This window comes from Atheta coriaria, unplaced genomic scaffold (genome assembly GCF_025399875.1).
Source record: "Atheta coriaria isolate IRGN ID8LTWV9N9 unplaced genomic scaffold, Caltech_Dcor_3.1 hic_scaffold_6_pilon, whole genome shotgun sequence".
Taxonomy (NCBI): domain Eukaryota; kingdom Metazoa; phylum Arthropoda; class Insecta; order Coleoptera; family Staphylinidae; genus Dalotia; species Dalotia coriaria.
The window spans coordinates 8,630,707-8,647,830 of record NW_027045448.1 but is presented as its reverse complement, the minus strand read 5'-3'; the positions used below and the strand labels follow the sequence as shown (position 1 = coordinate 8,647,830).

The 17,124-nt window shown below is 37.5% G+C and overlaps 3 protein-coding genes across 7 annotated transcripts in view; all 3 read right to left on the bottom strand.

Annotated features, from left to right (window-relative positions):
• LOC135793559 (prolactin-releasing peptide receptor-like) overlaps nt 1-16,638 on the bottom strand; it is a 33,666-nt gene extending 17,028 nt beyond the window's left edge. The window contains exons 1-2 of one of the 3 annotated variants that reach the window (XM_065304570.1): nt 16,530-16,638; nt 1,154-2,553 (exon numbers count right to left, since the gene is read on the bottom strand). In XM_065304570.1, the coding sequence (XP_065160642.1) occupies nt 1,159-2,421 (1,263 nt within the window). In that variant the 5' untranslated portion in view covers nt 2,422-2,553; nt 16,530-16,638 and the 3' untranslated portion in view covers nt 1,154-1,158. Of the gene's footprint in view, nt 1-1,153; nt 2,554-2,913; nt 3,029-5,662; nt 5,805-16,529 lie in introns of those variants that run through there. The other 2 variants (XM_065304571.1, XM_065304572.1) reach the window with 2 other exon arrangements.
• On the bottom strand, nt 2,979-3,725 carry LOC135794690 (uncharacterized). Its single transcript, XM_065306052.1, has one exon. The coding sequence runs from the start codon at nt 3,723-3,725 to the stop codon at nt 2,979-2,981; it is 747 nt and encodes a 248-aa protein (XP_065162124.1).
• On the bottom strand, nt 4,965-16,636 carry LOC135793561 (prolactin-releasing peptide receptor-like). Of its 3 annotated transcripts, none has more exons than XM_065304573.1 (2): nt 16,024-16,636; nt 4,965-7,103 (listed from the first exon to the last, which is right to left on the bottom strand). In XM_065304573.1, the coding sequence occupies exon 2, from the start codon at nt 6,893-6,895 to the stop codon at nt 5,801-5,803; it is 1,095 nt and encodes a 364-aa protein (XP_065160645.1). In that variant the 5' UTR covers nt 6,896-7,103; nt 16,024-16,636; the 3' UTR covers nt 4,965-5,800. The 3 variants fall into 3 exon arrangements, with proteins under 3 accessions (XP_065160645.1, XP_065160647.1, XP_065160646.1); XM_065304575.1 differs by lacking the exon at nt 16,024-16,636 and adding an exon at nt 14,209-14,266; XM_065304574.1 differs by lacking the exon at nt 16,024-16,636 and adding an exon at nt 10,608-10,855.
• Nucleotides 16,639-17,124: the final 486 nt, after the last annotated feature.

The following is a 17,124-nucleotide window of genomic DNA, read 5'->3' as shown; positions in this document are numbered from 1 at the left end:
CTAAATGGCTTAAAACTCTATGCGGTACGTGCACACCCCGCGGCTGCATTTGAAAAAGGCATTCTCGCCAACCAAAGAATGCCGCTTGTTTTAATTCATCATCATTGTGCCGTACACAAAAGTCCACTTGAAAATTCATGAAATTTTGTTTAATTGGATGTTAATTGGTCCCAAAGTCCCATAGACGCGCGCCTATTCCCCGAATTTCCATTTACCCACACACACTTTAACACAAAACGCAATGTTGCTGCGTGTGGAAATCCGTAGCTTAACTAGCACCAAAAGAGGAAATTACAGAACCTTATAACAGTGTAATTTACACGGCACATTAAGCTGACCGTACAGCACACGCGCGTTTTTCAATTCTCAAGCAGCTGCTGACATTGCGCCATAACATTAGGGGATTTCGTGGTTTTATACAACCAGAAGGTCATAAGCAATAACACTAGCCTGTTGCCATCTACACAGAGAATCTACTTATTTCGAGAAAAATCCTCGCACCGAAAAATATAATTTTCCGCTCTGATAATACAAAAAAAATAGATGTCTACGACGGAGATAATTTTGCGATCGATAAGTTGATATCGATTAATTATTATGACACTTTTCATCGCCCTCATTATAACTCATCGTTTAATAATATTTTCGTTGGAGTTTATCAGTCACTCCTGCAAACATATGTTCTGTATAATCATTAATAGCGCTTGCAAAATTTATCGAAGTTACGCCGCACAAACGACAAACTAAACTCGCTATCGATTTATCTATGGGTTTATCAATTTCAGTAACTTTATAGTCACATAATATTAACCTAGGTGTTATATTAACAGTTACTTTGGAATATTTTTAATATTTATTTTATTTTTGCATTAAAAATCAAACATTTATTTTAAACGACTTGTAGGTATTTTACGTGAATTCGATAAAGCCGTTATGTAAATCTTGGCGAAACGTGTATTTGATTACTTCTGGTATTTTATGTAAGCTCATTATGCATTTCCCCACGTTAGCAAAATACTCCGCAAGGAAAAAAATATTTGTTATACTTATGCCGCTGGAAAAGCAATATTTTACGGTGTTAATTTAAACTAAGACAGATTTATGCCATCCAATTTATTTTTCTGTGCATGCACCAACAACTATTTATTCCTACCTCATTTAATCCTCGCTGTTAATGCTGTCATAGGGCGGCGGATCCTCCTCCGTGATTAGTTTGAGGCGCACGGTCTCGGCGGCGGAATCATAAATTGCGGCGACATTAGGAATCATTACGTTCTCGACCTCGACGCTATCAGTCTTGAGTGGCGGCGGCGGCGTCTGTTTCCTCTCCCTTATCGACAACGCACGGTGAACACCGGACGTGGGCAGCATGGAACTTTGCGTCTCGTTGCCGTTACAGGTCCGCTCCGACCTGTAATTACCCGCGCGCTGTTGATTCGTCGAACGGTCGACATCGAAACACGGCAACACATGCTTGAACTCCTTGCGAAAGTTTTCGTTCAACCAGGCGTACAGGAACGGATTATAGCACGTCGACGACATCGCCAGCGAATGCACCATGAAGAAGAGAAGATAATAGTAGGGCCATTCCATGAAAGGCCGGTAGAAATCAAAAATAATGTTGAACATATTGAGCGGTAGCCAGGAGACAAGAAAGATTATCACCATTGCGATCAACATGCGATTGGTGCGTCTTTTGCGTTCGCGGTCAGCTTCTTCTTTCTTACTACTCTTACAACCTGGCTTACTTTTGGCACGGTCGTTGAGTTTCATTGACACACAAATATAGCAGTAAGCAATGAAGAAGAACGGCATCACGAATTGTAGAAATGTAGTGATGCCAGCATAAATCTGTCGGTAGTTATCATCCGGCCATTTTTCCTCGCAGTAATATTTGATGTCTGTTTCATTGATGGTAGTGTTACTGGAGTGGTATATCATATTGATGCCATAAGGGACAGTGACCAGAATCGAAAATATCCATATGCTGACGATGATGATGATGCACGTCGAGACCTTCATGCGTGGTTGAAAGGGGTAGATGATCACAAAGTATCTGTCTATGGCAATCGAAGTGAGGGTTAAGGTCGAAATGTAGACGCTGATGCCTTGAGCCACTGGGACGAGATGACATATCGCACTTCCGAAAAGCCATTTGCCGTGGAACGTATAGAGCGGCGTGAACGGGACGGCAAGCACGCACAGCAGTATGTCGGATAGAGCCAAATTCGTTATGAACAAGTTCGTCACAGTTTGCATGGCTTTGTTGCGAAGTACCACGTAGCAAACTAGCACGTTGCCAAAGATACCAAGCACAAAGATCAGAGTGTACATTATATAAAACACCGACTGCACGACGTTATTATCGATGATGTCCTCCATCGCCGTGCTGTTCTCGAACTGGTCGTTGCCGTCTTCCATGTTTATCACTTCCGAGGTGCAATTACAACGAGTCTACAAGTCTACAATAGTTTAAATCGAATGTTTCGTTTTATTACGCTCGATGCACTTGATTTGAATGGCAGCAGGAACGTGTCCATTGCTAAATTACAGCTAGAAATAGATTTGACACTTTCATTAGAGGGCATTGTTTTAAGACGCTTTAAGCTCCATGTGCACGTCTTAAACACGATGTTGGGTTTAAAACGTACAGATTTCGTTTGCACATGTAATAAATTTCAAACCTAATAACATCAAGAAAATCACGGACATGTAATAAATGTGTATCACGTTCCTGTAATACAATCATTGTTTGGGAGGAATTAGTGGATGTCTTTGGGGGAAAGAAGGTAAAGCAGTACAAATCGCTCGTTCAGTTAATGTATTAGACCTTCGAGAAATATCATTAGCTTAACAAACAATTTGCCATTTCACGTGCAGGTGCATTGGTATTTTTCAAATAAAGCAAATTACATTTCTTCTTCTTCTTCTTCTTCTTCTTTTGTAGGCATATTGCCTGTTCCTACTTCAGACAGGGTTTAGGTGGTCGCTCCATCTCTTTCGGGGTCTTCCCAGGGATCGCTTTCCCTTGGCGATTTGTCCCTGGCTATTCGGACTATTCTGGTTTCGTCCATCCGTTCTATGTGTTCGTTCCACTCGATTTTGCGTCTTTTGCACCATTGTGTTATGTCTTCTATGTTGTTGCACGCTCTTCTGATGTCTTCGTTCTTTATCCGGTCGAGCAGTGTTTTGCCATCTATGTTTCTTAGTGTCCTCATTTCCGCGGTGGTGAGCAATCTCTGTGTGGTTGTCGTCTCTGCTACTATTACTGCCGAGTATGTAAATATGGGCCTGACTACTGCCTTGTAGATGGAAACTTTCGTCTCTGTTCTTAGATGTTTGTTGTCCCAAATCGTGTTCCTTAGGCATCCTGCTATTCTCAGGCCCTTTTCAACTTGCTCTGCTACTTCTTTTTCCACTCCTCCACTGCTGGATATGTTTATACCAAGATATCGGAACTCGCTCACTTGTTGTACGATTTGTCCATCGACTTCAAGTTTGCATCTTATTGGATGTGGTGCGATGACCATGCATTTGGTTTTTTCTGTTGCTATCTCCATGTTGAGGGCTTTGCTGGCAATGTTAAACTGGTGAATCATGCGTTGTAGGTTGTCTTCGCTATCGGAAATTAGCACGGCATCGTCCGCGTAGCACACAACTTTCAGCTCTTTCCCCCCCATCTGGTATCCTTTACAGCGTCGGACTCTTGCAATTATCTCTTCCATGATGAAGTTGAATAGCAGGGGGCTTAGGGAATCGCCTTGTCTTACCCCTGTTCCTACTTTTATGGGGTCTGTGCGTTGTTCGGCTATTGCTAGTTGCAGTTCGTTGTTGTTGTAGATGTCCCTTATAGTATTGATGATATCAGATGCGATGTTTCTTTTCGGAGTATGCTGGTTATGTCTTGGAGCTGCACTCTGTCAAACGCTTTCCTTAGGTCCACGAAGGAAAGAAAAGCCGGTTTGTTCCACTCCACGGCTTTTTCCTTCACCTGTCTTATTATGAATATTGCGTCGTTACAGGACCTTCCTTTCCTGAAGCCCTGTTGTTCGTCTGATAGTGTGGTGTGTGCTAATATCTTGTTCGCTAGTAATCGAGTTGTTAGTTTCAGGGTGGTGTTTAGCAGAGCTATTCCTCGATAGTTGGATGGTTCTTGCTTATCTCCTTTCTTAAACATCATTATTAGTGTGCTCAATTTCCATTCAGTTGGTACTCTCTGATGCTTCAGGATGATGTTGATAAGTTTCGTAATTTCGGCCGCGAGCACTTCTTCGCCGTATTTCAGGAGGTCATTGGGTATTCCGTCCGGGCCACTGGCTTTTCTGTTTCTGAGTTTAGCGAGTTCTGTTTCCACCTCAGATATGCTTACTATGGTTGGTTCATCAGGTTGTATGTTGACTGAGATATTAGGTTTCTCCTGGTTTGTGTCCCGGTATAGATGTTTGATGTAGTTTATCCAGGTCTCTTTGTCTATTCCCTTTGCTTGTACCAGTTCTGTGAGCTCTTTTCTCTGGTTTCTTATGGTCTTCCATACTGTCTTTTGGGTTCCATAGAAGTCATGTTCTAGTTGTTTTGAGAAGATCCTCCAGTGTTCGGATTTCGTCTTCCGTACTAACTCGTGCGTTTCTCTGCGGATTTGTTTGTAACTTTCGTATGATTCTTGCGTTCTTTGCGTGAGGTGTTGAATGTGTGCCTGCTTTTTTTCCTTGCATTTCATTTTGATTTCCTCGGTGAACCATGGAGTTCTCTTAGCAAAAGGATTCGGTTTCTTGATGATCTTCCTGCCTAGCGCTTCTTCGGCAGCCTGTTGTATGTTGCTTTTCAGCCTTTCCCATGCCGTATCAACGTTATCTCCTTCTTGTATGTTGTTGTTTGTAACTTTCTCCTTCAGTCTGTTAGCATATAGTTCTCTGGTTGTTTGGTCAGCTAGTCCTTCTGTTTTATTTTTGTGCGCTCTTCGCATGTTTTTGCTTGTTTCTTTTGGAGGGATATTAGTCTCAGCTTCCCAATCACGAGGGCATGATCGCTTCCTATGTCTGCCGAGGTTAAGCTTCTTACATCTAATATGCTGGTTGGTGGAATTACTCGGTTTGTCACAATGAAGTCGATTGTTGATGTGTGTCCCCTTGAGTTACAATACGTGTGTTTGTGTTGTTGTTTGTGTTCGTAATATGTGTTATTTATTCGTAGTTCGTTGATTGTGCATAGGTTAGTCATCAGCGTTCCATTTTCGTTTTCTGTTTCCTCGTTGAATCTCTGCTTAACTCCGGGTATGATTCAAATTACATTTAATTAAAACAAATAACAGTAACACAATCGGGACTGCAAAGAGTTAGGGGGAAAGTCGAGTAAGATGACGGCCCGAACAGAAAAAAACATAACCTAATCTGATGAGATCAGAAATTAGCAAGTATAACCTAAAATTTTAAATTTTTCAAGGATCTATAGGGGGTTATCTGATAATATGGGATTGGTAAATTTGCGTCGCGTTATGGCAAAGATATTTTATTCGTCATCTTACACGACTCTCCTTTAAACTTATAATAGAAGTAAAAATAAAAATTTGAATTTGAAATCAAATTGCCATTTGGATAAAGAAGATAAATATAGAAAATCCTGATTATAATGATCATAATAAGTCTTCAATGTTGAATATCCTTACCACAACTCGAGTGAGGCCGTGAGGCGTGGGAATGAGGATGACGGAAGTGTTACAAGTGTTCGTTTCGTTGTTGTTTGCGAGTAGACGCGATTTTGGAGAATGAGCGCGGCCCGACTCCGCGAATAATTTGTTGGCAATTTACAAGTCGTACTCCTGGATATGATGCGGTATTCGTTCGGCGATGGGCTCGCGCGGCTCGAGCTGTTTCGCGGGTGACGTGAACACGCTCGAATGCAATAACGTATCAAGCGTGTGTTCGTCCGGATTGCAATAACGATTCGAGCTGTTGCCGAGTGCGCACGGCAGCACTTGTTTGAACTCCTTGCGAAAGTTTTCGTTTAGCCATGCATAGAGAAACGGATTATAGCATGTGGATGATAGCGCCATGCAGTGTGTGAGAAAGAATAGCAAATGGAAAATTGATCCCAGATCGACAACGTCGTTGATGAGGTTGATTAAGTTCAGCGGGAACCAGCAGATTCCGAAGATCGTTACCATCGCAATCAACATTCGATTTGTCCGACGTTTCATTTCACGATCCGCTTCCTCACGACGGGCGCTTTTAGATCCCGGCTTCGATTTTGCCCTTTGATTCAATCGCTTCGATATGCGCCAGTAGCAGTAGGCGATTATACAGAACGGAATCACGAATTGCATCAGCAGTGTGAAAATGCCGAACGCCACTTCAAAGTATTGTATGCTCCAGTTTTCCTCACACACTTCTTTGCCGTTGTGGCTCTCGACTTTCATGCAGATACCGTACGGCAGCGTAATCAACATCGAGAACCACCAGATACCCAAGAGAATACCGAAGCAAGTCGTCAACTTCATCCGCTGTCTTAGGGGATGCAAGATGACGAAAAATCGATCGATTGCGATTGCGGACAGAGTTAATGTAGATACGTACACGCTGGTCGCCTGCGCGTACGGCACCAGGTGACAAATCAGCTGACCGAATATCCAGCGGTCCAGGAATGTGTACAGTGGTGTGAATGGCACCGCGAGTATGCAAAGCAGGATGTCGGAGAGGGCCAAGTTCGTTATGAACAGATTCGTCACCGTCTGCATCGCGCGGTTCGTGTAAACTATGTAACAGACGAGCATGTTGCCCAAGAGACCCAACAGGAATATTGCTGCGTAGAGCATGTAGAATATTATCTGCACCGACAAGTGCTTCATAATGTCATCCTCGGTATTCGCGTCTGCCATCGTGTCGTTCATCGTCGTTGGCATTTTCAATAGTTTACTTAGGTCTCGTCGTATGGCGGCTTACACTAACCGCTTGACTCGACTAACTTCAATCTCGTTGTTGATTCTTTGCTGCAGAGACTTGCTCAACAATGGCATGGAAATGAATTTCACTCACTATTTTTCATTGTCATTGGGTTACATTCGTTGTTGTATGTGAATTGATAAATCTCTATACGTCGAACATCAAAATCTGTAACAAAAATAACATTGGGATTAGTTTATAATGAGCTCACTCAGCAAATATTTTAATCATAATAAGTGATGTTAAAGTATCAATTGCCAAATTGCTCCCGAAAACACAACCCTCGGGGGTGCAACCTGTTGCTGGTCATACATTACATAAATGTCAATATTTTGCGTCAGTCAACGCCGGAGAAAAATCGTTTGTCAACTCATCCAGGACTTTATAAAAGATAGTGTTTAATAATTAATTGTAACACATGCAGCGTGAATCATTAATTATTTTCCGTCCACCCAATCCGCAATCTGAGAGGACGGTGTGGTATCAGTTGACGTCAACGCGGCAGCAAATTTCACAAAGAGGCAAAAACCGTTTTAGTATAAATTGATGCAACAAAACGAGTGAATTTCACTTTGCTTCCATTTCACAATGTCAAATTATTTTCAATTTAAAGGAAACATTTGTAAAGATTAATTAAAGTTTGAGTTACAGAATAAAGGCGTTGATTACTAAATTTTCTAAGTAAAAGGTAGAACAGTTTTAAATTTGGGCAATTATGCATTTTTTCAACTATCAAAAATGGTAAAAATGTGCATAATTTATTTAAATTGACACTAGTAAATAGTAGACATGCTAAAAAGACTGCTGGAATAATATGAGCATTAAAATTGAATTTAGTTCTTGTTTTTAGACCAAAAAATTGAATTTTTCAATTACTTCCTTGTTTGCAAAGATGACAAAACAAGCACGGAAAGGTAAATTACCTGATTTTCAAAATAATACGATGGGATACGTGGGTATTGCCAAATATGTGTTTATTTATTTATTCAAGGCACCGTGTTTGCATATAAACACGGTGATTCGAAAATACTGTTTGAAAGCAGCCGTGGATATAGCTAACCATCCACACCAATTGCTCAACTAAGCGGTTCGCATCGGTTCAAACCGAGGTCTTCGTAACAGGATATTTAATTAGGACAAAACGTAAACGTATGGTGTTAATTAACAATAGTAAATAAATGTCCTTCAGCGGTAGATTTCAATCAACTGTAGTGCCATTTCTGCTGACGTGTGCTCTTTACTTTAAGCGTTTGTGTACTTAACTCAATCCTCTATTTTATATCAGGTTATACAATAATGCGTCAGAGGTGCATCTCCGCATCAGACGCAGTGCGCTCCAGCGCACAACAAAACATAGGGTTGTATTCATTCCTGGAATAAATTAATTCACATACACTAATTGCATTTAGCGATTAAGAGCGCCCTGTTTTGGCAAAAGTGACTTTCAAATTTGAAAGTGCTTTTCCGTATGCATCTAAATGAATAGAATTGTTTGCTTTTTAATCAACTTCAAAATATTTATTATCTAAAAGAAACAAATTTTATTTTGGTAGCAAGACACACAAAATGCATGGTTGCAGTAGCAGTAGCAGTGGCACATGATATAAAAGAACACTTGAAATTCGATTTTGTAAGTACTCTCGTTGAATATACACGCTCAGCATTGCTTTTTGACGTTTCTACCCAACATTTTACTTCATAATATTTTCACTGCTTGTCTGAGATATTCTGTTCGTCGATCGATAGATATTTTACAAGGTGCGAACTACGAACGGAAAAGTTTGCCAGCGTTTTTCGATGGCGACGTAAATCGGATAATCAGATAATAGTCTAAAAGCACTGTATAAGTAAGATAATACGTAAAGTTTTATGCTTTTGTCTTACGTGTCGAACGCTATTTACAAAGTGCGGACTTTTTTATGATCCACTTGAAAATTTCATGTTTTATTGTTTTATTCTGCTTGGAACTTTTCACAAAAGTTCTGTTCCATATTTTGCGATGATTTATCACATTTTAATTTAAATGTAGAACATGAAAACTTGCAAAACTGAAAGTCAAACGTAATTATACAGAACTGACGAATCAATTCAATGGAAATATCATCGTTTAGTAAGTAATGCAAATACTCTTCACTGTCAAACCGCAAACAACCACGCAACGTCAAGGGAGGATTACATTTTCGAATGAGAAACCAGGGTTTGTTTCCAAGAAAAGCATTGTTAGTGAAGTTGTCGTTTAACGTTGGTAGTTGGTTTGCTTAACCGACAAGTTCAAATCACGTATTTATTGGAAGCGTGGTCTAGTTCGGCAAATATTTATGTTGCGCATGATTTAACAAGGACGCCATTATTGTTTCCATAATTTAATTTGTTCTAAGCTTAGGATTAATCTGCAATATTCTAACTAGTTTAAATCTTGCATATTGAATAACACCGATGAATATACTTCATGTTGATGTTCTTATTTGTTATTTGTTTCGCGTACAAACTCAAAACACTTCGGTAAACTTTCCGATACAATGAATGCGGCTAAGATATATCGTATGTTATAACATCATTATATTTTGCTTTAATGATTGAAACTTAAGATGAAACTCTGAAGCAATATTAACTTACAAAAATTAATTAGTGTGCGTTAATTTGCAGCGGAAGACATTTTAGCTATATTTTTTATTTGAAAATAAAGCTTGGAAAATAGATTTTGCGTGCTTATCAAAGTATTTGCAATAAGCTGGACTCAATAAGCTTCTTAAAACTGGGGAACTATTATTTTTTGTTGTTGTTGTTATTGTTGTTGCAGTTGAACCTGAATTGTTTGCAATATTTCAAAGGATTATGTTAACAATAGAAAGTTTGAAACTTTTATACAATTCACGCAAGGTTTATTTATTTTTACTTTATTGTTTGCGATAAAATGACATATAATCGATATAGGAAATCGGGTGGAGTTTGTCTGGTAGTATAAACTTCAAAACTAACCTCAAGAGTGTGCACTTCCATTTTTAATCGTATTGTTTTTTTGAATTTTTTTTATACCAAAAATGACTTCGTGTAACTTAGAAATTGCTGCCGTATTTTTTATTTAATTTTATTTGCAACTTTTCCAATATGTAGGTATTGTGCTTGGAATTCTTTTTACTTATTTTATTGACATTCCTTTTTCATTTGTTAACGCATCCGTTGCAATAAATTCGCTGCAAATTGTATTACAATTGTGAAAAATACCTTACAATTAATTGAAGTAACGTTCGTCGGATTCTTTTAATTCAATTCAATTTCACGTATGTGTGTGTGAAGTGCAGCAAATTCAAACTATCCGTAGTCCTTACAATTTGTAATGGCCACTTGGTCATTGAATTGAGTTGCTTTCTCTCGAGGATCCATACCAGTTTTTTATTCAAAAAAAGAATTGAACACGTATTTCCATTCCGATGTTTTTCCAATTGCAGAATGCTATTATTATAAGCGAATAGGAACAATGTGTAAGAGTAATTATTCTATGCATTAAAAATACTTGATTTTTGTGTTTTATTTGTTGGAATTATCATTGTCACAAAAGAAAACTATTGCAGCCAGTTTAAAATGAGATTGTATTTAAATCAAATCATTATGCACTTCAGCATTAAATTTATAGCTCACTTCAGTTATTAATTTTATTGATTGTAAATTTACCTCGGTTTCGTTAACTAAAATTACTTGTTAATTGTCACCCACTGCAATTTTTCCATTGGTACTTCCGTCATCAACTGAGTAAATCACATTTCTCTAATAATACTCCCGACCAATGCGTGTGCATTCATTATAATTACATTTATTGCCAATGAATAGACGTAACAACATTGTTCAATTGGCACGTGAGATACGAATCACGTGTCGGGCGCCTCCGCCGACACGCAGAGACGCAATTCAACCCGCGGGCGTACTGAGTTTTAATCGTTCGAGTGGACTTAACATATCTCAGCGTCTTTCAGTGCTGCCGATGACGACATTCAATTCATGTTTAGATGTGTATTCAACCGCTGAATTAATTTTCCATGACAGCCGCAGACATTTTGTGACGAGTTTCAAGGATGTTGTTATTGCAATTATATTATTATTTGTGTGTATTTCCTATTAGCGTCGTGCGGCCAGCAACTTCGAACTCACTTCGCCACCTTCTGACATTTACCTGAATATGTGTATTGTGTATGTAAGCTAAGTTTACGGCCACTCTATCCGCCCGAGAATAATCTTATAATGGAGAATGTATTTTGCGCCATTCGAAAATAAGTTATTGTTGGGAGGAATGTTTAAATGAAAAAAGCTTGTTCCTTTGTTCAGTAATTTCCACCAGCAGTTGTTTCTGACAGGGGAAAGAAATTATTTTCTTTTCTTCTCAGTTGAAACATTAAAATAGACATATTTATTGACCAGCTGAAAGTTTTTAAAAATAATCCCCGATGCATTCCGATTGGGTGAGTTTAAAAGTGAACAAACACACATGAAAATGTTTAGAACTTCCACTAACTTCTGGATGGTGGTTAAACAAAACCGCTATTTCTTAAACAAATATTTAAAGGTGAATTCAACTCGGTCAATAAAGCACCACATGATTGAACTTTTATATTGAACTAGTTCGCTTGCAGTTGGAGAAATTTCTTGTCGAAACTCTATCGATGTCAATCGCAGCAAAAACTATTGCATATTTCCCAGAATGTCTAAAAATTGTTTACGTAATATTCAATTTTCTATTTAAAATAATAGTAGCTACATATCAATGTCTATAATGTTGTGCTCGTAATATCAAGTTTTCGGGATAAAGCAATACATTTTCGTTGATGTAGGGTCAAATTCATGATTGCCACTCAAATATGTAATACAAGGGTAGTTTAATGATACAAATGTTTGGGTTGTTGCTTGTTGGATCCGGCCCTCGATTAATAATACGATGATCCTAATAATTCATATTAGATATTCGGATATTACTGAAAATACTAACAGTGCTATGTTGTCATGATCAGATTGATGATTAATATTGGCAAATGTTAATAATAATTTTCTTATTTTAAATTTTCTTGGGGACTGAAAAATTGAATCTTAGAAATGTTTGCTGCACAACAATTGGTATTGTGTGATAAAATTGGTTTTAGATTAACATTTTAACGAATAAAAAACGCTTGCTTTGTGAAATAACGTGTCAAATTTCCGGGTTTTACGCAAGTAAGATGTCAAAATACATGAGAATTAAGATTTTGACGCAATAATTCTATGTGTTAAGTAATTAACACAATATTAAGATTGTTTTCAAGCACCTACGTGAAAGAAATTATTATTATTAAGCGTAATGGAAAACAAAAGTGTTTAAAACTTTATAAATGCATAGATTTCTTTTAATTAAAAATATGAAATATTTTTCAAATCCTCTTGGTAATTTATTCTATAAATATTTTTCATAACTTCACAAAAAATCTGAATACAGTTGAATCAATGTTTCGTTATTCAAACTTTGAATACACGTAATGAAACATTTAATGTAAAAGTACATTCTTCTTTATTCCCTTTATTATTTCTTTTTTATTAAAACAAAAGTAAAAATTGCATAAATTACTTTGAAGTCTAAATTGCTTGATAAATAATATTCCTATAAACCCGCCTGACCCATGCGAAAAATTCTGCACCATAAAACGAATATTGCAGCGGCGGCTTTCCAGCATATATAAAAAATATAATTTATGACATTATATATAATAAAAAATTTGAAGCCACATAAAAACTAAATTCACTACTCAACTTTTTTCATTCACAAAGTTCCTTATTTACATTCTGCAAACTTATTACAAAGTTTTTACGCTGTTGTAGCACTGTACCCTTGTGGATTTTTGTTTGAAATTTTGGCGAAGTGCGCGGCAATTACAGTTTATCAAATTACAGCGCGGATAGTTGATTCTCAGTGCAACAAGGTTAAATAAGTTCATTTCACGGCGACAAAACAAGGGTGAAAAACGCGTGTGTTGCCGGAATGTACGTGTACATTCCATTTCCTAGCGCATGATGAAATGTGACGTGCAAAAATTTGTCACGCTCATCCCCCAACTGGGTGAGACCAAAATCGACTTTGTTCTGCTTGTACTTTCGCTTACATTTCTGTTTTATGAACAAAATTGGAAATCGCTAAATTTGTGGATTTTATTCATATTCAAACAAATCACATTCGTTGTATTTTAAGTTTCATAAGAAAATAATAATCCTTAGCAATTTATTCTTATTCACCACAAGTCAATACTTTTTTAATTTTGAGCAATTTACAGCGCACCCAGCGTATCTAATTGTTTCGTAAAAAATCCCCGCCTGCAGATGCAGTACTCGCACAGAAAGATTTTATGATTCGACGCGCGGTTACACCCGCATTTTGACGACATAAAAAATAAACGAAGCATTAGCGCGTTTGCACAAAGTGAAATATGTGCAAGTTTGTTGGGGAGATAAATTTTATGGAACGATAAATTTTCATTTGAAACGATGTCGTCCGGCGGACACGGTGATTTTGTGTGCATCGAGATGAAACACTTTTGGGAGTGTCTACATTTATAACCTGTGGGCAACGTTGACGCGTAATTTGCACTGTAAGACATCAAGCATCCAGTAACCAATAAACAGCGAAAGTTCAACAACGACTGTTGGTTGTAAAGAATATTAGTTGTAAGGAGGTTGCGTGAAGTTATAGCTTCAAAGTGCGCGCTTTTATTCATAATTCTTGGCTTTGAAAGTTGAAGAAAAATGAGTACTGCGCAGTAACTCGTAACAGTTTTATTTCAGGAACTTTAATTCATGATTTTTATTATACGTAATATTTAATTTATTAAATCATATTTAACGAATAGAGAAACATTCCTCGCGATGCAGACAAAAGTAAATGTTTATGTTTTTTTAATAAATTGCGCGAAACTTCTTCCGTTAAAAGATTTATTCATTAATAAAAAGATTTTCTATTGAATCGTATTTCGTGATATAATTTTAATAAAAAAGTGATTAAAACTTGACAAAATGTGATTCTGAATTCTGAAAATAATTAAATTTTCGAAAAATCAACCTTGTTTTAAGTTGAATTCGCACAGAATTGCAATCTCTACAAGAAAATTCAAAGAATTTGTGTATAAAACAGACATAAATGCGAAATACAATGTATAACTCGAATTCAAGACACTTTTCTAAGAATTACATTTTCAGAATTTTATTCCCACACACGCGTATGTTTTTCGACATACGCAACGCTAAAGTTCTATTATGCACATACCTTTTCAATCTGTTTCAATCTCTGCAACGTTTCAATTCTTTCAGCAATGTATTTGACCCGTACATTGCGAATCATAAGCTGCAAGCAAGCGGCGCATGAATCGAAAACACCCGAATAAGTTCATTCCGCAGCTGGCACACAAATGAAAAACGTAAGCTCCAACTCTTCGACTACCGTATTAGCTCAAAATGTTAAATTAAAACAATCTTTTTGTTTACGTGCCTTATAGAAGCGCAGGCATCTGAAATAGAATTTTGAAGCCAGCTGAGCCCGCATATATTTAGCCTACATAAATAAAATAATACCGCGCACCGCCGTCTTCCTTCTCAAAAACGAGTATGTTCATAGTGTGCACATACTTTTGTAGCCGCCTTGACAAGCCGTATGAAAATATTGCATGAATCTTTCGGTTTTTCTTTCATAGTAAAGTTACATGCAAGCACATACACTTGTTTGTACATCGAATTCTGAAGGCTGCCAGATGAACATTTCAATTTTCGGAAATCCCATAACTTATTTGAACTCGCCGCCCCGACAACATTTTTATTTGCGAAACAAAACCCTGACAAAAAATTACGAATATATGCGCGACGAATAAAACATTCGCTTGTTTGCGGGCGGAACAATTTATGAATTATGTACACCATAAATATTACAAACTAAAATATTTATACTGCGTATAAATCTATGAAAGTTTGACAGCTTATTATCTACTTTTTGAAAATTTTTAGATTAGATACAATTTGCTAACTTTTTATAGATTTACGTCAATTAGTACATAAAACTGTTTTCTGTTAATGGAAAATCGACAAAATGAGGTAATTCCGAGAACATATTTGGCTTTTTATTAATTACTCAAATATCAATCTAATTATTTTAATGGTTTCTCAGTAAATCTCTTATCAATTAAAATATTTTTCAGTGTATGTATAGACTTTATTGATACTGATATTTTATGAAAAGAAACAAAAGAGTTAGAAACATTTTCCAAGGTTTTTTTGTAAATCTAATTTTAATTGTTAATCATTTTTTAGGTAGTAATCTGATAAATAAAAGCTTATTGTTGTGAATTGTGGAATGTAATTCTGAATCGAGTGCTTCGAAAGTTTTAACTTTATCTTAAATATTTTGAAAGTTATTTTAAAATTTCTGAACTTCTCTCTTCGATCAGTAAAAATAATACTACACTTCTTCTTCTATAAAACTTTAAATGAACAAAATACAGATGTTATTTTTGTAGGACATAATTTGATTTTACCGGTAGTGGAGGTGCTGACACAAAATCAATAAATTTAATTTCATATAATTACTATGGGAGCTTTGCAAGTAAAATTAATATGAATTAAAATTTACAATTATATTAACCAGCACCTACAATACAAGTCGAAACAAAAAGAAAGTCAAACTTTAATTTTTCCTCTAGGTGGATGACATTTTTATAAAGATATAATTGAATTGTAAAGTCTGAAACTTGGTTGGACTTTCAAAAAAGCAACGTAAACCGTCCGACAGTGCTAAATGGCACCCTCGAGATCAAATCCGAAATGATTATTTATAACGCGCTAAAATTCCCACAAAACTTCCTAATGAGTTAGCAAATTAGACGGAAATGTGCACTCGACGTTCACGCAAAATATGATTGAAATGTTTGTCATTCTTGTGTGATTTAATTAACTAGTTTTGCATAAAATAATTGCCTCCAAATTCCAAATTAATTTTAGGAATAGACATACACGTCGGATTTGATTGATTTGCGCGCTTGTCGTATCACTAAACCGAACACTACACAAACACTTAAACGACAATAATAATTACCAATTGTTGGTTATAAAGTACTTCCATTCAATCACTCGTTGGCTGGCCGTTGTCGATGGGTGCAATGTGATAAGGCGTCTGATTGTATCACACACAGAAGAATATATATAAAAACAAAAAGCGCGCAGTCCGTATTAGTGCAGCATGAAGTGTAAATGTTAGGCCTCGATACCAGACGCATGTCAGTTTTGGGATGTGAGTGTGTGTGTGCAAGCAATGTTTGAAGTGGATAATGAAAACTGGCTTGTCTGTTAAGCTTTTTGAATTGTTTATATAATGATTGGCGATTCAATCGAAAATGATGCGCACAATGTGGAACAGAAAATTGTATAAATTTGATAAAAATAGAACGGTGAGAAGCTAAGAAATTAGGTTTGAAATTTAGTAAATATTAACATAATTCGCAAATTGACTCGATTTTTTTAAACGTTTTATTTTTAAACTCGTGTAACGTTATTAATTTTTCTTGGCGTGACTTTGGTCTGATCTGAAAAATATTAGCGTACTTGTTCGAAATAGTCGGTTAGAGCTACAGCGGCGTGAGGACGCAAAATATATCGAACAGATCGCGAGAGCGGATGCTCAGCTCGACTGCTGCGGCGTAACTAAGGTTCGCAGCGCGCCAGCCTCCGCCGTTATAGTCCGCCGAAAACGGCACGAGGGGAATTTATCCGCGACTCCCGTCGCTGCCGCCACCGCCGCTGCCGTCGCCGCCGGCGCGCTCGCGATCTTCCTCTCCTAACTCAATAAAGCGCAACACTAACGAATGAAACGTAAGCCCACCGCCGCCGCCGACCGGTGTGCGTTGTGTGTTACGCTGGGTGTCGACCGTTCGAATGGGTATTTGTTTGCTGCCGGTGTGCTGCGCTCGACGAGGGCGGCGTTGCTTTTTTGCGAGCGACGATCATCCAAAGCAGTTTCCACGCGCAATTAAGAGCCTCAACGCATGCATGCGCTGCCGCCCCACCACGCGCGACCGCACGCTTTACCACCCTCGCCGTCATCAACAAGTTACCTGTCGAAACTTTAAAATGTGCGCTGATTCAAAGGTCGCTGATTATTTTTCAGAACACAATTGTTTTATTCTCTGCTACGGCGATG